This window comes from Epinephelus lanceolatus, chromosome 21, assembly GCF_041903045.1.
Source record: "Epinephelus lanceolatus isolate andai-2023 chromosome 21, ASM4190304v1, whole genome shotgun sequence".
NCBI lineage: Eukaryota > Metazoa > Chordata > Actinopteri > Perciformes > Serranidae > Epinephelus > Epinephelus lanceolatus.
The window spans coordinates 19,428,591-19,451,073 of NC_135754.1; the positions used below are offsets into that span (position 1 = coordinate 19,428,591).

At 41.4% G+C, this 22,483-nt stretch overlaps 2 protein-coding genes across 2 annotated transcripts; one reads left to right on the forward strand and one right to left on the reverse strand.

Annotated features, from left to right (window-relative positions):
* Nucleotides 1-2,751: 2,751 nt before the first annotated feature.
* On the forward strand, nt 2,752-9,454 carry LOC117247304 (DDB1- and CUL4-associated factor 7-like). The gene is made up of 7 exons (XM_033611741.2): nt 2,752-3,198; nt 4,951-5,109; nt 5,577-5,688; nt 5,833-5,951; nt 6,670-6,879; nt 7,273-7,390; nt 8,239-9,454. Exons 1-7 carry the CDS (start codon nt 3,061-3,063, stop codon nt 8,409-8,411), a joined length of 1,029 nt encoding a protein of 342 aa, XP_033467632.1. The 5' UTR covers nt 2,752-3,060; the 3' UTR covers nt 8,412-9,454.
* A 222-nt stretch (nt 9,455-9,676) lies between these two features.
* On the reverse strand, nt 9,677-21,440 carry kcnh6b (potassium voltage-gated channel, subfamily H (eag-related), member 6b). The gene is made up of 12 exons (XM_078163243.1): nt 21,324-21,440; nt 20,635-20,792; nt 18,184-18,654; nt 17,627-18,020; nt 16,563-16,762; nt 16,181-16,433; nt 15,896-16,089; nt 14,268-14,379; nt 13,748-14,017; nt 13,052-13,232; nt 12,592-12,796; nt 9,677-11,212 (listed from the first exon to the last, which is right to left on the reverse strand). The coding sequence occupies exons 2-12, from the start codon at nt 20,776-20,778 to the stop codon at nt 10,916-10,918; spliced, it is 2,721 nt and encodes a 906-aa protein (XP_078019369.1). The 5' UTR covers nt 20,779-20,792; nt 21,324-21,440; the 3' UTR covers nt 9,677-10,915.
* Between the last annotated feature and the right edge of the window lie 1,043 nt (nt 21,441-22,483).

Sequence of the window (22,483 nt, forward strand, 5' to 3'; positions counted from 1 at the left end):
GAAGGAAGACATGCTATGAATGCAAAATAACCCAAAATCTCAAAACTGACCAGTGCATGAAACAAACTGCCCCACAGAGCTGAACTGAAACTCTACTTCTATAAGTTAAAATGTTTCTGATTATGTGAGAGGGAGAAGCAGAAATTAGCTGGAGGCATGAATTAAGACTTCCTGCAGCATCCAAACGTGAAATGAGCCAATTTTCCCTGATTCTTTAGATGGAGTATCGGCATGATAGCAGAGCCCAGGCTGGCAGTGGTGGTAATTGGAAGAACAACAGAACATATGAAGATATCTATAGTACTGCTGAGGCATCTCCCGATTCCTAACATAAGCACTGGAGGAAGGTAAGTGAAGACTGTCATCACCAGGCTGTTGATGAGGGTGTGGACAGCTCTTTGCTTCTGCGGGTGAATGTTTGTTCTGCCAGGTTCAGACTTAATTAGTTTGTGGAGGATGAGAGAATCACAGATGCCAATTATTATCACAGCTATTATAAATGGCACAATGGAAAGTATGGAGAAGTATAACTTGTAAAAAAGAAAGAATGCAACCCCAGTGGCAGCTGTTAAAGTCCAAACAATGCCGACTATCACAACCCTGGGAGTCAGACTCTTCCTCTTGTGGTAGAAGATTGGATGAACCACAGCCAGGTAACAGTCCACACAGGTACAAGCCATCAGGAGGGGTCTCCCACATGTGCTCAAGGCATAGATGAAGTTCCAAGTCGCTTCAAAGGGCCAACTCTTCCAGAAAAGCTGGTTTAACAATCCCGGCGGGATGAAGAGCAAGAAGACAAAATCCATGGCGGAGACATTCAGGATGAAAACATCATTTGGTGTGAAAGCAGTTCTTCTCTTGTATCTCTGAAACATCTCCCAGAGGATGGCGGTAGATGCAGGGAGACCAAGAACAGTGCACACCATTGTCAAAACAGCCCAAACAAATCTGCCCTCTTCATGGCCTGTACACACATTAAAATCAAATTCTTCCCAGACAAATCCGGACGGGGCAGAGTTGTTGGACAGACGCTCAGACTGATAAAGCATCTCAAGCAACATAATTGAGCGGAGTAGATTAAACACCTGAGAGACACAGAAAACTAAAATTAAACTAAATTCAGACATACACACAACATGCTGCAAACAAGTACCTGTACATGCTACACATACTGTACCTGCTTATAAGGTTTGGTAGGGATGTTTTCACCGAGGTGCTGCTGTGTCTTGTTGCCCCGAGGAATGTGTCAAACGTCTGTGCAAATGTTTGTGCGTAGGCTTAAATCAAATTCATAACCTGGTGTCAATTTCAGTTTTACAAATCATATATTTATGGAAACCAGCAGACCCACGGAGCACAGGAAATGTACTACAATTCCAATAGCATGGTTAATAAGGGAAGAAAAATGACCATACCAGACTGTCATTGTAATGCTGATGTGAACTTGTTGAATGTGGTTTAATATCCATTAACCTCTGTACATCAGAAGTGATGCGAATAACATCAGAATTTGCAAACAACATGTTGTGGAAACTCATTTATAAAACCCTGGGTGATGACCTGACATGCAAATGTTGTTTTAGCTGTTAACAGGTGGAAAAACAAAAAGCGTGTGGCAGCATAAACACCCTGTACACTACAGGTAAATCAGGTGTCAGAACGCAGATGAATGTGCTGTCATTGCTGATGAATAATACTCCGAGACTGCTGGGGTTTATCAGGGGTCACTGCGTTAAGTGAGCAATCAATGCCAGAAGTCGAGGTATGGAAAGAAGCCAGGTGTCAGGCAAAAGAGCAGCTGAGAGGAACAAGTGTTGCTTGTCATGTACACTGTTGGCACTGGCAACATTACTGATGATGTGCTTATGGGGTGCACACATCACATGGTCTCCATCCACTCAAAAATGTAGAGTTGCAGAGTTAGTGGTTACTGGTAAGTTACTGGTAGCCCTTTAATTACTTTCTGATCTGATTATAATTGCAGTAGGCTGTGCCTGCCACATTGAATGCTGTCACTGATATCATGTCCTTTTCTTTTTTTAGTTTCCTTGACACCTTGAGACCAACCAAATGACCATAAAGGTACACAGAAAAGACCACAGAGAGATACAAAGGCACTCCAAAGAGACACAAAATAAGTACAAAAGGACACATAATTATTTAAAAGAGACACAAAATGACTACAAAGACACACAAAACAACAAAAAAAAGGCAAAACCATGTAGGAGAGGTGGTGGGGCCTTTTGCATATCTGTGCCCTGGGGTCCATTTTCTCATAATTCGCCCATGCTGGTAGGGTCTCAATATGTGCAGGCCAGGAGAGAACGGGAAAATAGTCACGGACAATCTGATTTATTTAACTGGATTCAAAAGAGATGTTAGTTTAGACTGGGGGAAAAACTTTAAGCCTGAACACATCTGTATGCACAAAGGCAGCTCTGGAGCACATCCTACGCAACGCTGCCTTCATTTGCTCCTCGTAAACTCTCCTTTCAAGAAGTTGTTTATAAATCAAAGCTCGTTGGATAGGCAGGTTGTGGGCAGAACAATTATAAATTAACTACATTATAGCTTATCTATTAACCGTCTGTCCCTTAAGCTTCTCAGAAACTCAAGTATCAACCCTTCGTTGCCTTCCCTTTTGTTAAAAAATACTTGCTGGGTGGTTTTTGTGTTTAGATGTGCTATAAACGACATTCACGCCGCCCTGTGAAGGCAGCACCAGCGGTCTTGATGACGCTCATCGTCGCATCATTTTTGTCCCCCTGTCGCCGCCATTACTGCCAGTTTTCGCACATCTTTCAGCAGCTGCTTGCGGCTAATTTTAACATTCAGTTATTTTTTTTTGCCAGTAACATAAAGCTGTTACCACCGGGAAAGCGCCCCGACTACATGGACGCAACAGTTACCGAGCCTTATGCTACAGAAATACCACAACGTTAGCAGAGACGATAAATTAGCTAAGTAGCTACATTTTGTAAAGTAAGCTAGCAGAGGGGGTTGTTGCGACGCTGCTACTAATAATTTCTCATCCAGCGGTTATTTGTAGACGCTTTGAAGATGTCGCTACACGGTAAACGTAAAGAAATCTACAAGTACGAGGCGCCATGGACGGTTTACGCCATGAACTGGAGTGTCCGACCGGACAAACGGTTCCGCCTGGCGCTCGGTAGCTTTGTGGAGGAGTACAATAACAAGGTAACTTCATCTTGTCCCATGGTGCCTTTCAATGGCAGACATGACCAGTGATGGCGACGTCTTGTACACAAATCATAGATATAACTAACTGGAGAGTCATTGTATCAATGAAAAGTAACGTTAGAATTTAAATTATCATATAAAATGTCACCTCCAGCCCCCTGTCAAAGCTTACTGAAAGCAACGGTTCACAATGTACACTAGTGACTAACAAACTGTAGCTAGCGTTAACTTAAATTGTATCTAATGGGAAACACCTGGAGATACATTATGAGGATATGAAGATGATGTCTGTTCATCCTGTTTTGTATTACCTGTCTGTGTGTTTATGAAATGTTTTGTGGCGAGTGTAGGCAGCAGTTTACCTTCATTACATAATTTCAATATGAATGTAAATACAGTTCACATTGTAATACAGTGGGGGAAGTCAGTTGCTGACATTTAAAACAGATTAGCAGTTTAAGAAATAATTGTTTTGGGTTTTTTTGTGCTAAATTTCAATTGAATTGAAATTGTTTGTTATTATTATTTTTGATTTTTATTTGTAGTCTTTGAGGAAATTTTTGAAGGGCTAAAGATACTCAAATACTCATGAAACTTTGCACACGTATCAGAAGTGGTGAACAATTTGATATTTTATGGGTGTTTTATTTTTTGAGCTTTTTATTTAGTGTTCGATTCCTTTCAGATAACAACATTCCCTGACACAGGACCTTTTTAAAATTTATATCTTCAATAAACAAACAAGACAAAACAATGAGAGGTAAACAATACACCTAAGTATACAATAAAGAAAAGAAAAAAATTAAATAAACACGGCGCTAAGACTTACAAAGGGAAGTTGCATTTACAACAGAGCAGGTTTGGTTACAGAGGAACATAATAATGGTATTTTGAGTGATATGCCATTATAATACAATATATTACAGCAATCCATTCTGTTCAATTAGATCCCCAGATATAGCATGACTTGCGGTCATTCATTCAATCATGTAGACCATTCGGAGTCTCTGTATCCACTGGGTCATAGTTTGTGGTTTTGTACCTTTCCAGTTCACTGTTATCATTTTCTTGGCAATCAGTAAGAGTATCCTCAGTATATACCTCTGATCCATCCAGAAGGCAAGCCAAAATCTCGACAAATAGGTTCCCCGTTTACCTCTTTATTGGCTAATGGGTGTGCACTGTGCTCAACATATTGATGCAGTCCATTTAAAATTCATTCATAACTTTTTGTACAGACCCAGTTGAATAATATTGCAATAATAATGTGTGGTTATCACAAAATCCCACAGCACACCTGGATTGGCATCGCAGCACACCATTTGAGAACCACTGCCTTGAACTGTTCAGTTTTCTGATTACGTATGCTGCAAACTTTTGACTTTAACAACTATTAAACTCTTAATTAGTTAATAACATTTTTATTATCCATTTTCAGTTGACAGAACAGTGATTAGCATAGCTGGAAATACCAACTGAATTGATTGATTAATTTAGTTGCTATCAGCACAAGTGGGACCTGGACGTATGGTGGTATTGTAAAGAATTAAAAAATCTAACATGACAATAAAAACATTAAAGATACATTTTGTGGTTATGATTAATATAATGTGTCTCAAACTGAATTATCCCATCTCAGGATCCCTAAAATCACCACCACCTGTCCCACTCTTGAGTGACTGTGCTGTTCCCCCGCTCAGTAACACTACCCTGACTCACCTAAGGTGAGTTGGTATTCTGTGTTCCCAGGTTCAGATAGTTGGTCTGGAGGAGGAGAACTCAGAGTTTGTGTGTCGAAACACTTTCGACCATCCCTACCCCACCACCAAGGTCATGTGGATTCCAGACAGCAAAGGAGCGTACCCTGACCTGCTGGCCACCAGCGGAGACTACCTGAGAATCTGGAGGGTAAGAGGACCAGTCTGACCTGAAGCCATGACCTCCTGTAGTCATAGAAATATATTATAGAGACATAGTCAAATACTATGTACCAATTACTGTATACCTGTTGTCCACACTCAAAGTTTCAAGCTCATAACTTTCTGATTCTGAAAAGTAAGGTTCTAATATGCTATAGCGTTACAACAAAAAAATTTGTTTTGCTTTTTGTTTGTTTGGATAATTTTACAGACAAACATTCTGGGATGCGTTGATCCCATAAATGGTACAGAGGTGTTAAACGGTCTTACAGGTTTACTACACTGGTTATTCATTTTTTATTGTTTATTATTTAATATTGTCTAAAACTGTTTTGAATGTGGACATAATGACTGCCTATGACACCTATGGTGAAGCCCATAATATACCATGTGGTGCATGTGGATCATATGAAGTCACTAAAGTGCACAATTATAAAAATGTGTTTCTATTGACAGGTGGGCGAGACAGAGACCCGACTGGAGTGCCTGCTCAACAATAACAAGAACTCTGATTTCTGTGCACCGCTCACGTCCTTTGACTGGAACGAGGTGGACCCAAACTTGTTAGGTAAAAACTCAGTGCTGACTCTATTGGTGAATCCCTCATAGATCCTAGAAAATGATGAGATTTCAAAGTCATTATTGTTATTAGTCATTATTGTTAAAATGGAGATGACATTGTTTTTATGTTTAATGTATGTTTTCTGTGCAGGTACTTCCAGTATCGACACTACCTGCACGATCTGGGGGCTGGAGACTGGACAGGTGCTGGGCAGGGTCAACTTAGTGTCTGGTCATGTCAAGACACAGCTCATTGCCCACGACAAAGAGGTAAATGTTCTGACATGATTGATCAGGCCATCAAGAATTGTAATGTGTTTAATAAAACAGTATTTATAGACATTAGTCTTAAGCCCTAATCAGACAGGATTAGTTTTACATAGGTACGTGGGGTAAAGTAATAATTACCAGAGATTTTAGTCCCGTTCGAATGTGCCATGCAAGTAATCATTACCGCACGATGTCAGTAAAGATTACCACGACTTTTACCTTCTGTAAAAAGGGTCCCGGACAATTACCTCAGGTAATACTAATCCCGTGCAAATAGACCAGCAGTAAATATGTGTGTAGATATTTTGTCATATCCCGTTTACAAGTGGTTTTTCATGGATTTTCAAGCATGGAGGCTCTTGAAGAAGCCCTCAGTTTTGCACTTCACAGTCGGACAAGTCCGTGTGAAACCTCAAGTACTGTGGGCCTACGACGAACACAATTCAAGTGTGTTCGAGTGTGGTACGCACAGGAAGCAACGTCATACGCACATGACAACGGTGTGTGAAAGGATTTACCCCTCCCACTTGTGGTAGTTTTACTGATATTTCTTATCCCGTGTGAATTGGCCATTAATATTACCAACGTCCTGTGATAAACATTACCCCACATGCCCATGTAAAACTAATCCCGTCCAAATAGTGCTTTAGAGTAACTCTACCTTCTTCTAGTCAAATTCTCCTCACTCAGCTGATCCGCACTCATGGTTGCATTGCAGGTGTATGACATCTCTTTCAGCCGAGCGGGCGGTGGCAGGGACATGTTTGCCTCAGTGGGGGCGGATGGCTCCGTCCGCATGTTTGACCTCCGTCACCTCGAACACAGCACTATCATCTATGAAGACCCCCAGCACCACCCACTGCTCCGGCTCTGCTGGAACAAGCAAGACCCCAACTACCTGGTCACCATGGCGATGGACAGCATGGAGGTAAGTGCTGCTCCCTCTCTAAATACATGCTATAAAACTAAAACCTCTAAACTTCTTTTCAAATATGTTTCTGGGATTCTGAATTAAAAGTGAAAATGTAAAAAGCTTATAAGTCATAGGAAGTGTAATTTCTCACATCATACACTGTTTTTCTATGTTTAACACATGGTACGTTTCTAAATAATGAGTCTACATGTTGGAACTGTACAACTTAAAAACCCCACACTAGTTTGAGACTTACAAAACTATGTCTATTGACTTAAAATATTAAATTAGCTTCTTGAAACTCAGAATGGAAGATAATTTTTACCAATTTATCGTCATCTGGAGCCCCTATCTGTCCTATTTTATTTGCTAGTTGACGTCTGTACATTTATTTTCTCATATCCTCAGGTGGTGATCTTAGATGTGCGTGTGCCCTGTACTCCGGTGGCCAGACTCAACAACCACAGGGCCTGTGTGAATGGAATCGCCTGGGCACCACACTCCTCATGTCACATCTGTACAGCAGGTATGCAGATTTTAGTGAACACAGAAGCTTGTTTGCAGGTTTAGGGCTGTGTCTAAAAATATAACAGCAACAGAATGACAGGAGATCATCTCAATACAAGCGTAAACATCATTGCAGTATCTGACAATGAGCACTAGAGGGAGCCATTCTAATGTGTGTCAATTTAACAAAGCAGTGTGACAGTAAATACACAAGTTGGAAAGTTAACTACTTGGTTAATTTGAGAAGATAATTGACAGATTAATGGACAATGAAAAGAATGATTCGTTGCACTCCTAATAGTAGAAGAAGTTATTACACTTGAAAATTAGCATACAGGGAAAAGCAGTCACCCAACAAAGAGTTGCAGACTTGATCACAAGATGCAGCAGAACTGCGTTCAGTTCGTGATGACAGATGATTGATCACATCAGATGTTGGCTTCATGTGTTTAAGCAAAGCACAATATTAAAGACAAAAGAATAAAGTGGCAGAGGTTACCGTCTCCACTAATTTCTGAAGTTAATACTTACATACCAAGACGACTTTGTCCAAAAACCCCCTCAAGTACAGTCACGTAATACTGTGTAAAAATTCGATTACATTCAATCTATAGTTTGCACATTGCATCGGCCCTGTAGTTCAAAACACTGATGTGCTGTTAAAGCAACATTACAGATGTGGTGCTGTGTGTATTTTGTCTCTTAGTTGTTTCTCCTGATGTTGCATTGATGTTCATGGTTTATGTAAGAACATGTTTAAGAATAGTTCTCAACCAGATTCAGGTCACTTACATGTGGTGTTTACTGACATTGTTTTCTTCCTGTTTAAAAAAGATAAATCAATTAAAATCAAACCTCTCTGTCTAGCGGAGGACCACCAGGCCCTAATCTGGGACATCCAGCAGATGCCGCGGGCCATTGAAGACCCTATACTGGCCTACACAGCTGAAGGAGAGATCAATAATGTCCAGTGGGCCACCACCCAGCCCGACTGGATCGCTATCTGCTACAACAACTGCCTGGAAATCCTCCGAGTCTGAGCTGCAGTCACTAAAATAAGGCAACTCAAAAACACTCTCAGTTGGATTTACAAGTTGTTTAAGGATGAAGCAACATTCAATTCCTGCTCGTATTGGGTTCACGTTGACACAGATTATGTGTGCAGCGTTTTTTTTCTGACTGAGTAAGAACCGCAGCGCTTGACTTTGTGATACAAAATCAAGACGTCTTGTATCAGAAAACTAAATGGAGCGCCAAAACAAAACGGCAGCCAAGTCTCAAGAAACTGTTTTCATGTACAGACTAAGATTCAACAGCCTTAAAGCTTTCAACACGTTGTCTCACGGACAAAAAGGCTCGTCAGTTACATGTTTTTATACGCCACATGGTGCATTGTATATAGTTTTACCCATTACAACATTAACCATTCATTTTTATGAAGCAGCAACATGTAGTGTAGCCACATTTAAAAGTGGATCGAATGTGGTTTTAAGTGTCCATGTATTCAACTGTTTTTTAAACCTATATTTTATTCAACTGAATATCATTTGTATTAAGATAAACATCTCTGTTGTAACAGTTAACTAGTATTAACCATTGACCATAATACAAATTTGTTTTTGTAATTTGTGCACCAATTATTTTATTCATACCACTGTTATTTTATACAAAAATAAACAGTCCCTCACAGTCAAATCATTATACAGACGTTTTATAGTTAGGTGACAGTTAATTTACAGTGAGGTGACATATTGATAAAAATCTATAGTACAGATGTAAAATTAGAAATGATAGGTTGAAAAGTGTATTATGACAGTTACTGTATAATACTGAGAGAATACTGCCTACATCCTCCAACATCTCTACAATAGAGAGAAACTTACATTTTTGTCAACCAGCCTAGAACACTGACATTGTATAACGAATGCTGTGAGTTCTGTTGTGATATTGAGTCCTGTTGTGAATTTCGGACTGGGGTGGGATGTGAAGACGTGGGAGGGAACAGGAGTTATTTCCTACTCGTAGGTGTTTCAGTATGGCGTCATGATGTGTGATTATTTGCTAAACATAAAGTCATAAAATCACTTGTTCATGATTCATTTTCACAAAAGTGACGCAGCACCTCCGTCGGGTAATAATTGAATTTAAAACACAATACAAAAAAGATCACAGTGATAGGTTGACAACAGAAAAAGTGTCGCGCATCAGAGAGCAGTGACAAAATTATTGGTTTAACAATGTACATATCTTTGTCACAATTCTTTTGTAACAAAATTCAGTAGATCAAAATGTTTTTGTGGTGGAGTTCTGTTGAAAGTTCATACCAGCCAGGAAATTGACATTGTGGGAATTGCTTATTTGCTGTTGTCTTTTTTTGTTTGAGAATTAGATGGGAAGATTGACAATAATCTTGTGCTTGTGCCTCTCAGCCAGCAGGTGCTAGATAAGTTTAGCTTAGCTTATCTTAGCTTAGCACAAACACTGAAAATAGGGAAACAGTTGAATGGTTTTATGGGTTGTCAAATGACGGTGAATTTCTTGGCCAGAAGTAGTTGTCAGGCAACCAGTGGAGAATCCAGGAAGTCACTCCTCCTGGTCAAAATAAGCTTTGGGGATGGCACTCACAAAATTTACTATATCAGGATGGAGTAATAAAACATAAAGCATAAGGAGATGTAAAGAAAATTTGACTATACAGGCCTTATCAGCAATGTCCTTTAAAAAGTGCGATAATTGTGTTGATAAATGTAATCCTGTCTCAGCATTGTATGAAATGGAAATCCTTGATCTGGATCTGTACGTGTAATGATAGCTTAATCTTGGACCAGTTTCATGGCCCCTTCCAGAAGTCTTTAACTTAAGCTATGGCAGTCTATAGCTCCTTTTACACAGAGATTGCGCAAAAGGCCGCTACGAAGTCCCTTTGTTACTGGCATTTTTACGGACTTAACAACTGCAGCATCATGCCGGTCCAGTGTGTGATTTTAGGCTGCATACCGGTTGCAAAAAAGCTCACCGGCTTGACATTTAACTCAACAGCTTTGGCCTCTAGTGTGACATAACTTTCGTGTCTACAGCGCTTCATAAACACTAACAATGGCATAACATGGTAATCAATCATTTACCGTCCCTGTTATATGGCGGCTGATCTCGTTCTTTGCTATGGGGGTAAGGAGCTCCCTCGTCTCATTTTTTTCCCAGATTGCGGACATTTCCACTGCTGTTCTTCTTTGAGTTAGCTGCTAACTGCTTCTAGCTGCTTTTTTCATCTCCAGCTGTGGGTCACGCGTAACATCTTGTCAGAAGTCCCACCTGCTGGCTGTCCCTCAAACACAAACACTGATTTGACACTGTTACTACCTCCACTGCTGGCTTTAGGGCGAGACAACTCTGTCCCCTCATTCTGTGATTGTACCTTTTATACAGAATGGAACGGTGAAGTGGTGTAACAGTGTAAAAGTCCTTGAACAACCAGTGTAAAAGGGGCTTACCACTACTTTCAAGGTCACACTGGTTGCCATGATAACTCTGTTCCTGAAGGTGTTTAGGTGACAGGCAGCACAGGGTCTGAGAGGTGTTTCTGGATCTCTGCCAGTCCTGAGGTGATGTCCAGGTTTCCTGGCAGTGAGGGGTAGCGGAGACTACCACACAGCCTGGGGTTCTCCATTAGAGTGGATTTAGCTGATGGCTGGGCCGGCTGAGGAGTCAACCCCGTATGTGTCTCAGTTTCGGGGGTGACAGTCATGAACGAGGTGTCGTCTGATGCCAGAGTCACATGGATACCGCTGGACAGTGACTCCTGGGACTTCTTGGTGAACTGAAGGTCAGTCTGGGTAGAACTCTAGAGTAAAGAAATCACATGCACTTAAATTTTATGTCTTAGGCAAAACACTACAAAAAAAATCTCTGTTAGTTGAAGTAAGTGGTTGTCTCCATTTCTGAAGAAATGTCTCTGCAAATTCCCACAAGATGGTACGTCATAGACACACAAAGTTTTCACCAGTGATTGGAAGTTGAGTGCAAATGCTGCCCAAGAAATATGACCCCAGTCGGCCTAATGGGGGGGCTATAATTAAAGGTCAACTTTGAAAACCCATAACTCCTATGCCATTAGTCCAATTTAAATGAAACTTGGTACCAACATCCATGTTGTTATGCTTTACAAATTTGTAGAACCACAGGTCCAATTTCTACTTTTCTGCTGATAATTATTGGACCAAGCTCATCAAAAGCTTGTTAATCTCTCATTGCATTAAAAACATACTGACCAAGGAACTTAAAAAGACTGTGGCTTCACACATAAATAGACTTAACTCCACAAATATTGGGTCAATCATCATGAAACTTGCAGGATATGTCCACAAACACACCCTGAAAGTTTCAAATCATGAGTTTTCCATGATGGAAAGTGGGTTAGTTTTGTACAAATAAAAAACCTATTTAGGCTGGGCATCTATTGATGCAAGATACTACACTGATATCAGAATACAGACCCCCCCATCTAAGTAGATTTTTTTTGTTGGACATAATTTAGTCCATCTAAATGTCAGTATATTTTAGCACTGTTTAGTTGTACACATTTATCAATATAGTGTTATGATGGTCACTTTGAGAATTTTTCAGCAGTCAGGTAAAAGTCATTTGAAAAACCGCAAGGAAGTCTAGTCCTTGTCCCAGCTGTGCTTGAAGTGCAAAGAGCAAAAAAAGCAGTGTATCTTCATAAATTGTTGATCACAAAAAAATAATTCATCTCTGTTTGAAGTGACCGTTAGGTGTGAGGTCTCCCACAGGTTTAATCTTTGGGCTCAAGGCAAAGATTATGTTAATAAACATTTTAGGTTACGTTTTTGTTAGCTTATCCAACAAATGATGAGACAACCCAATGCGAGCTGACGAGAATGCGCATCCAGCACACAAAACTCTGTATGATACCATACGTAAGGAACCGGCTCCAGGTGAAACCCAGTGTTTTTAAGCAGTCTCGAAAGGTTCATTCAAATTGACCACTAGAGAGTGCTATAAATGCAAAAGTGGGTGTGGCGTAACACCAGTCAGACTATAAGCAGTTGACCAGTAGTGGGTGACAGCGTTGCCGTAGAATGAGTGTCTGTCCAGACTAAGTCAGTCGTCATAAAACCTGTTTATCTTTAATGCAGGTGTCAGAAACTTTCAACACAGCTTTCAGTTTTGTTGGCTTGAACATTTGGTATTATTCTCTACCTGTGTTGGGGCCCGGCTGTCCATCTGTATGGGGGAAATGGGGTACATGCTGTGCAGCACTGGTGTGCCAGTCCCATACAGGCCAGGTGAGTCAGTAGGGAGGGTATTGGATGATACAGTGCTGTAAGCAGGAGGTACAGGAGCAATCTGCCTCTGGAGAAGCTGGAGAATCACGTTGATGTCGGCTGTCATGCGGGTCTCCAGTCTAGGGAATTAAGAGACAATGGCAGAGGTTAACAAGTGAAGTATCAGTAACATTATCCAATAATCTTCTCTCTAGCCAATGGAAAGGACAAATTAAATCACATACATGAGAGACAGCAGATTTTTAAGCACTGACTTTTGGATTTGAGAACATTTTCTGAGCCAGTGATCTGACCAGCCACTCTCATTTCTTATTATACCTCTTATATGAATATATGAATATATTAAAACTATCTGAGAGCATCATTGAATTCACCTGTTGAGCTGTGAGTGTAACACCTCAAGTCGCGACTCCAGCTCACTGGGCCGCTCTTCTGTGAATGGTGGTGGGTGGTACGAGTTGCGGGCGGAGGAAGATCTCCAGGCGCGACTGGAAAACTGTTGTGACTGTTGGTCTGGCCAGTATCGATACATGCCCGGCACATTCAGTGATGAAGCTGAGGAAAATATAAAGACAGTAGTCGAAGTATTTAGCCATTTAATGTTGATAAAGTAATGCCCAAAATGTTCTCTATGCAACATCAACGGCTCTAGTCAGTCATGGCGTGTTTAAAACCCCACTCTGTATGTCTTTCCAGGACAGACTTCAATTAAGACTCGCCGCAGTAGCTCAGTCCATAGGGACTTGGGTTGGGAACCGGAGGGTCGCCTGTTCGAGTCCCCGTCCGGACCAAAATATGGAGCATGGACTGGTGGCTGGAGAGGTGCCAGTTCACCTCCTGGGCACTGCCGAGGTGCTCTTGAGCAAGGCACCGAACCCCCCAACTGCTCGGGGCACCTGACTAAAGGGCAGCCCCCTCACTCTGAGATCTCTCCACTTTGTGCATGTATAGGTCCTGTTTGTGCATGTGTGTGTCTTTCAGACCTGTGTGTAATTGACAAACAAGAGTGAAAACATTGAATTTCCCCTCAGGGGATTAATAAAGTAAATAAACTTAACTTATAAACTTACCTTGGTGGCCACGGTCATACACTGCGTCCCTCCCTACTGAGGTGCCACTCGGGGGGAGCAGCTGCACTACAGAGGGGGAGTAGTCCCTCCTGGAATCTTCTGGAGGGTAAAGCTTTACTTTGGCACCGTGGGCGTGAGGCTTAGCCAGGTCTTCACTTGACTGGGAACACGGGGTGTCACAGCTGCAGCGGTCATCCCAGTGGGCCTGAGTAGGTGAGTGACGATGACGGCAGGATTGAAGGGGGTACGAGTCTTCGTGATCGATCCCATCTGTTGACAAGAAAGCTTCAGTTACTCTTTGATACTCTTGGTAATATTTTCACATCAGTCCGGTTTAGGTTACCAGTCAAAACAATGCCTGTACACTTTAAGTTCTTCTGTCAGATTACCAGGGTAGAGGATTATCACACTGATTACCAAGCAGACTTTAACTCAGGACATTTCTATTACAACTTTCCAAGAACCTGTATACAAAGATTGACAGCCAGTTAGTGAAAGAGTTGTGTGCCATATAACTCACCTGGCCTGATTCGGCAGTCCAGAGAGTGGATTCTGTGTCTCGGCTTGTGGCGGTACCCACAGTCGTCCCCAGAATCATCAGTTGTTGTTATTATTGGTGGTACTTGATCAGCCTGATGAACAAAGAAAGAAACAACTACTTTGGCTTTACAGGCCTACAACAGCAATCTTGTCTGCTTCAGCACAGAAGGAAATCTACAGGCAGAAATCCAAAGACGGAAACCCCTCTTGGGTGGTTGAAGATACAATAGCAAACATCAGCTGTAAAAGGAGAATGACTTTTTAGGAATTATTTTGCAAGATGGCAGAGATGGTGAATTACACACAAGAACGTTCTCCAGCCAAATGTAAACCAGGGATTTTGCGGTTAATAATCCTCTAGACTAACAAGAGTACTCCAATACTCATTTGGATGTCACTATCAACTCAATGTATAGAGTACTTGCTGCCCCCCTGCCACATGAACATTACTTGTATACTTTTTTTACCATTTAAAATGGGAATAAACTTATTTTATTATAGGACTGTGTGCAGTGTATATCTTCACTCTTCGCTCCTTTCTGTCGCTCTTTCTGTTAATCATGACATTACCGCTAAGGGAATGTGAGCTCCGCTCCAGAGACTTTCCACATCCACATATGACATGCAAGGTACCCTGGGTGCACCAGTTGTTGATGTTCTGGGACACCATGTCAAGTTCTGCCTGGTACATGCATTGTCTTCTTTCAAGATAGACTTCTGTTTTCACAGGAAATGTACTGTTTGCATACAGTCTCTTTCAAAATAAATGCAATACGTCAGTACAACACCATGAAGTGACATGTTTTTCCTTCAACAACAAAAGCATGTGGTTGTGTTTAGGAATGAAGAACAGGGTTTGGCTTTAGAATCTTACGGGATGCGCACAGCGCTCTGTCAAATGAAAGTCGATGTTTGTTGGATCCATCCACCACCCCTCCCGCCTGATCCCCTTGGACTTTCGCCTTAGCTTTTGTCCTTGTCCTGCCATGTTTTCCCGACCCCACCAGTTAAACTGTAATGGCAATCGGTCGCGTATCATGCCGACATTAGAGGACACCTTTTTTCGTTGGTTTCTGACGCTGTAAGTCACTGCCTAAGCGCCAGATTTCGACAACATCGGAGTGAGACCAGGCTTCCAGGGAACAGTTGCTGAGAGTCCGCCTACCAGACATGCACAATTGCAGGGCTTACTGTTGGCATCACACAGCTAACATTAATGGTTAACAGGTTTAACAACAGAGTCAATTGTTTCGGTGTCTCTGTGATCTGTTGGGACTGTTTAAGTCCTCGGTGTAGGATGTTGGCTGCTGCTGCTGTGTGCTCAAGATACCAGGCAGACGGTGGACTTTGGGGAGAGAGGCTCATAGACGGTTCTTCAGGTCTGTGTCTATCCTAATTGCAGCGACAGAACTTATTTTTTCTTACGTGAACTTTCAATTGGTTTTATAGAAAAATTGAAGCCTGGTTACTCAATAAATTGATTTCACATTGCAGTTGTTTTCCATCGTCGGCCAATTTACAATTCTGTTCTTACATACGTAAGATTTTTTTTTTTTTTTTTTTAAATATGAAAGTTACTTAAAATGCCCATCCCCACTGCCAACATACATCTCTCAGGTCAAACGTTATCTCGAGGTTCCTCCAGAAGTTGTCTGCAAAGCTGGGGTAGATATCCAGGACCTCCAGCAAGTCGTCCCTCAGGATGCGGTGCAGGTCACAGTAGGTGATGGTGAGTACATCTGAATTGGACTTCCCCGGCTCATCATACAGGTGGATGGGCTCTCCAAAGATGTCATTCTTTTCTGTTAGAGCATGAATATTTCTTATTTCCTTATCACTTCATCTTTGGAGCATTTTTGAGACACCACAGTCATATTGTCTATAATTAGATACCTAATATGGCGACCACCACATCGTCCCTGATGACCTGGATGGAACCACGTGAGATGAAGAAGAGAGAATCCAGCATGTCTCCGTAGTGGATCAGAGTATCTCCTGGAGGAGCATGGACTGTCTTAAACCTCATACCCAAGGCGCGCAGACAGGCTTGACTGCCTCCATGGAAAGCCTTGCTGTTCTGTAGCAGAGATCTGTTCAAGTGCAAACAGATGTCTGCCTGCAAAGACTCTGGAAATCCCTTCAGCACCTGAATATGGGAAGACAAGACCATCAACATACTAAGGATCAGAGTTGAAACGGGGATACTTAACAACCTTGACAGCTGTTACAGGTTGAAGTGGGACAATAAGACCTAATCCTGTAACCTTCTACGTACAGCATTCATGTCGATGCCATTTGTGTAGGACCAGGCATGCTGGAAGTACTCCTCCAGCCTTTGGCGAAGGCAGCCTGGGATTTGGTGGAATCTGATGAACTCTTTGACCCGCAACATCTGGGTGTGGTAGCGGGTCGTACCAGAGTACAGCCGCTGGATGATGGCTGAGACATTTCCAAATATGCTGGCATACATGAGAGCTGAGACAGAAGAAGCAACGAGGACACACATATTATTCTGACTATTGTGGAATATTAGTTGTTAATGTTTAATATGCTCAAAAGGGGGTTGTGACAACAGGTTAATATTCTGTAAGGGACTGTATGAAAGTTACTGGGGGTGGGCCTTTCCTTGTAGATTAAATCTGTGTCTTACCATTGTGTTGCAAAAATGCAATGCAGGAATATAAAAAATCTGCATGCTAAATTTCGGCATGACAACTATGCACACAAGGTCTTTTGTCAAAAAAAAATAAATAAAATTGAAAAATAAATAGATATAAATGTAATCCTAAATAATAGTGCCTGTGTCGACTCCACACAACAAAAACCTAACCCGACAGAAAATGTCTAAGAGGCTAACGTCATCTACACATAAATAACTAATTGGACCCCAAATGTGATGCTAATGCTAGTTGTTGTGGCTAGCCCTGTTCCATGACAAACATAAAACATTAGCAAGTGCATATCAGCTACATTACCATTTTCATCATAACCCAGCCGAAGCAGAAGCCAAATTCACGAGACATTCCTGCATTTTGGCAGCAAGCTAGCTATGACATCAGTTGGAACAAAGGCTTTTATTTGCCATGTCAATTTCCGCAATTCCGCAGGTTGAAAGTAGTTTCCATTACAAGTTTCCATGTGAATTTTAAAAATCAGTGCTTTGCGAGAAACAGCTTTAATGATAAAAAAAAAAGAAATAAAAATACAAAAATGAAAAAACAAATAATGAAAACTCTTGTTGGAGGATTTTGCAGTTTTTTTCCTTTAATTGAAAGGCTCAGACCTGCCTGCCCACCCAAATAATATTCATACAGTCCCTAACAGTGTTATTTAACTCACAGCCAATGACCATGACGCAGATGGAGAAGATCTTTTCTGAGTTGGTGTTTGGAGAGACGTTACCGAACCCCACGCTCGTCAGACTGCTCAAGGTAAAGTAAAGAGCGGTGACGTACTTGTCCTTGACTGATGGACCGGAGGAAGAGTCGCTGTCGTTGTACGACTTGCCCAGCTGTTCAGCCAGGTTGTCCAGCCAGCCAGTCTCTGTGTACGGCCTCTCCACAAAGCCAATAGCGTACCAAATGCAGGCGAGCCAATGGGCGATGAGCACAAAGGTGCACATGAGCAAGAAGAGGACGGCAGCCCCATATTCAGAATATCGGTCCAGCTTTCTTGCCACACGGACCAGTCGCAGCAGCCGAGCTGTTTTCAGCAGGCTTGTTAAGGTTGCCATCTTTGGTATCCGTTAATGACGGGAGAGGATGTTAGGCAGGGAAACTTTAGCAACTTAGAGAACTTATAGAAGAAGAAGTTTAGATACTTTAGGACATTACAGTTATATCAAAGATATTAGATTACCTCTAAAATGACTTAGAATCAACACAAACAATGTGAACTTGTGTTCTTGTGAAAAAAAATCTTATACTTTGCAGAGTTCTTACCTCATCAGAGCCAGATCTGAAAATGAGAAGGTCAAATGGAATCGCTGCGAACAGATCAATAGGAAACCAGCCTTTGATATAGTGCTTGGCAATCCGGCTCGGTTGTGTGACCACCTCGTCATTTTGGTCCACGTACGTCGTGCGAAGGTTAATGACTATATCAACAATAAACAGAACGTCTACTAATAGGTCCGCCACATTAAGGGGGTCACATGTATAGCCGCAACTCCTTTGACGTAAATCCCCGTGTTCATCCAGGAGGAAGGCAGCCGAGTAAGGAGTGAACACAGCTGTGTAGAGGACCAGGAGGAGAATAATCCAGTCCCAAAATGCCTTGAAGGGGCTGTAGTGAAGCAAGATCCACCATGTTGTCTCTGGCACCTGGAGTTTGTATTCAGGCAGCACGTCAGACTCCAAAGAAAGTACCTAAACATAAAGAATGGATCAGTAAGCAATGATTCTCACATATGAAAATAAACCTTTAGTCTTCCTTCAATTATGTACCATCCTATCCTTCTGTCCTGTATCTAATCTTTTGCTTTAAAAGGAAAACAAGTACACAACAAGTCTCTGAACTAATACGAACCAACAGACCTTTTTAGAAGACGTAGTGTTTTGATCCAGTTCTGGTTGGAGGCTGCATGCTCTGGCTTTGAGACCATGTAGGTCCAACAAATCCTTGACCATCCTGAGATAAGTGACTCTCAGCAGAGTCGAGACTGGGTTAAGATGACATCCAAATACAGTAGTGTGATTGTTTCCAGTTGTTAGAAAGATAAAGCAATAGTGTGCTTTCAGCAACCATGCAAAAATGGACTGAATGTTGGATGCTGTTGAGCTGGAGGGCTGTGATGATGATGTGTGGCGTCACAACTGAGCTGATATGCTGCTACAGTCCTCGTGTTCTCTTTAACCCAATTTCACATTAGCACTTTTTGCCCTGATGATCCTCACTGACATCGGAGACAGATAGATCTGTTTACCAGTTACATAGATAAGTAGTTAGATATATACAGTATATAGGTGGACAGGTGGACAGGAATCAACAAGTAACCCCGTGCAGGAAGGTCACAGGTTGTTGCAAACACTTGCAGTTGTTTAATATCCATCCCACACCATCCCACAGAGGCAGTGATGCAGAATGCAGAGCCTCAGGGCTCCAGCAGTAAGCACAGTAGGCCTCAACTGTGGCTCAATGTAACTTTGCTTTTCACAACCAGAAGGAAAACAACCCAGCCACCAAACCAAATACTGATTTTTCCACCAGTGGGTTAATTAACAGCGATCTTCTACCACAGCAACTTTTTTATGCGCCTCAAAACACAGGATAAATTCATAATTTTTCAACCTGGATTGTATTATCCTTTTTTTTTTTTTTTTTTTTTGTTTTGAGTCTGTGGGACTAATGAGAATAACAGCTTTTGAAACTGGTCCAGTATTGAGCAACGGGGCTGCAGCCAGCAGCGACTGCAGTGTAACAACTCTGGGCATTTGTACACTGTCAGTTTACAGCCATTAAAAGTGCTTTTGATGTCACTGATAGGCTCAGATTGTTATTCTTAGTGTCTGACAACATTATGGAAAGGATCCCTGCATAGATAAACCTTTTCGTTAAGGAATAAGATCCTTTTGGTTTAACCAGAAACAGCCCTGAAATTGATATCGCTAACCCACCAGACTCCATTTAAATTATTGGTAATTTTAGCCTGTATAGAACCAGCATATTTGTACATCTATCTGGGTGAATTTAAGGTTTATTTCAACCAAACAAGAGTTGGTGAATGTTGGAACAGTGGAAAGACAAACCAAGACAGTTTTGTGAGTTTTATTTTGTTTATGTCAGCTATGAACAAAGTGGTTTCTTTATGATAAAATTACTGTTTATTTGAATGTAGTTTGGTGGGTTTGGGTGATAGCGATTTCAAGACTGTTTCTGGTTAAACAAAAAGGTCTGTCTCTGTAGGGATCCTTTCCATAATGTTGTCAGGCACTTGTAATAACAATCTGAGCCTGTCCATGGCAAAAGCAGCACTTTTATTGGATGGAAATTGATGGTGCATAATTGCCCCTTGTAGTTATGTTGCAGCCTGTCTTGTGGCTGCTGGCTGCAGCGCTCTCACTCAATACTGGACTAATTTCAAAAACTATTTTTCCCATTAGTCACTTAGACACAAAAACATGGGAAAACAGGGCCCAGGTGGAAAAATCCCTAAGTTACCCTTTAATCATGTGCTAAAGCTTCCATAAAGTTTCCATGATTGAAGGCTACCAAAGAGCACCAGTTACCCTTTCATGTGAGCTCTTGAAGGTGGCAAGCAGTGAACATATCGTGGGGCATTTGAAATTTGGTGTTCATGGGACTCCCCAGCTCTCAGTCCATGTCAGGTTCTCACTCCCCCCCCATACCTGTGTGACCTTCTCTGTGACGTTCTGAGAGCGGTCCTTCACCTTGGATGGGCTTAGAAGCTCCATTCTGGGAGTTGGAGGCGAGCGGCATTCGGGGCCCCTGCTGGCTGGTCCCCCACTCTTCATAAGGTCTGAGTCAGCCATGGAGCTCTGCTGGCCTGCAGGTGATCGGAAAACACATTTTTATTTATATTCATGCCAAAGAGATCTTAAACAATCTTTGTTTTTACAGGTTTTTAAATTTTGTTTTGTCCTTTTTTCTTCCTTTACTGTTAAGGACATTACTACTATTACTACAATTATAGTATTTAGTAACAGTGTTAACTACATCGCTGTACTCATGAGGTAGTTTTCTACTGGACTTATATTGAGGATTCCTTCAACTTTAAGATTCACTTTTGTATTTTCTATTCTTTAATTTGCCTTGGAAAATCTCAACATGAATGCAATGAAAGGAGCTACTCAGTGAAGTTTAATGTCCTGTACCCCCCCATAACAAATTCCTCTCTGCTCTGATTTCCCAGAATGCACATCTATCTGTGCCCCTCCCAAAAAACTCTGCCCCTAAAGCAATACTTGCCTCACAGTTTTACTGGATAGGCAGCAGCTAGATAGGAGAAAAATCTCTCTGCTCTTTCTAGGGTCAAATCTTCAACCAAGTTTAACTGAGAATAAATAAACATACATACCTGATTTGAAACCAGAATCTCAGATCCTTCTTGACCATTACGCAGCCATGACTCAGATATCCATCCTTGAGGACACTTTTTGGATAAGAGTTAAAAACACACTCACTCTCCTCTTTTGTGGTTCATATTTAGACAAAACAAATGTACTTCTTTCATCCAGATGTCGATGTTGAACCCTCCACTGTGGCACAGGGCAGAGAACTGGCCCGCAGGTCGCATGTTGCCACGCAGCATTCACAGACACTGGAAACCAATCAATGCCATGCTATAGCTAAGAGGAGCTGACAGGGAAATCAATGCTGAGCATTGATAAACAGAGCAAATGGGCTTGGAGCCATTACACTGGACTTCTCTGTTAATATCACATTACCATTTCAGAGTTCTTGTGTATGCAGTTCAGTTTGGTGGTGTTGGTCTAAAATATATTTCAGGCTGTGACATACATGACACTGGTTTAAAAAACAAAATCAGCCAGCTGAAGGTATAGTGCCCACTCAATGTGTTCCGTGCATACTGTTAGTGTGGATCTTATTGACTGCAATGCTGTTGACACCACAGTTATATGAGGGGGTAATGACCTGTGATGACATTGGCTCAAAATGTCCTTCAGTTGCAACCTTCAGCCATCTGCATTCTTTTTTTCCATATGGTATTGTAATATTAAGTGTTTAGAAAATGTATGTGTTACATCCCTTAAATGTTCCCTTAAATGTAGGAAGCTGTTTTTACATTCATCAACTGAAGAGGAAAAAGTTCTGTGTTCATCTTTGAAATTATACAATGCAGGATTTTTCCCAAATTCAATGTATAGACTCATACAGAAGTAATCCCTCTCAATAATCACTTATGGTCCACCAGAAGTGTGTGGCGGTTCATCTGTGGTCACTTTTTAAAAGAATGTTCTTATTCATTCAAACCTTTACTTAACAACAATAGCAATAAATGATCGCTAAAAGTAGAAATACAGGGTGATAAACATGCTGCGGTGTAGATGTATTGTTAAAAGCATTTACACTCAATTAAAACAAGATCAGAAATCAGAAATAAGGCATTTAAACAGCCATAAAGGTGGCAGAGTGTCCAAGTTGAAGGTCTTTTGCAGATTATTCTTTGTGTAAGGTGCACTGTAACAGAATGATATTCTTCCTAGTTAAATTCTG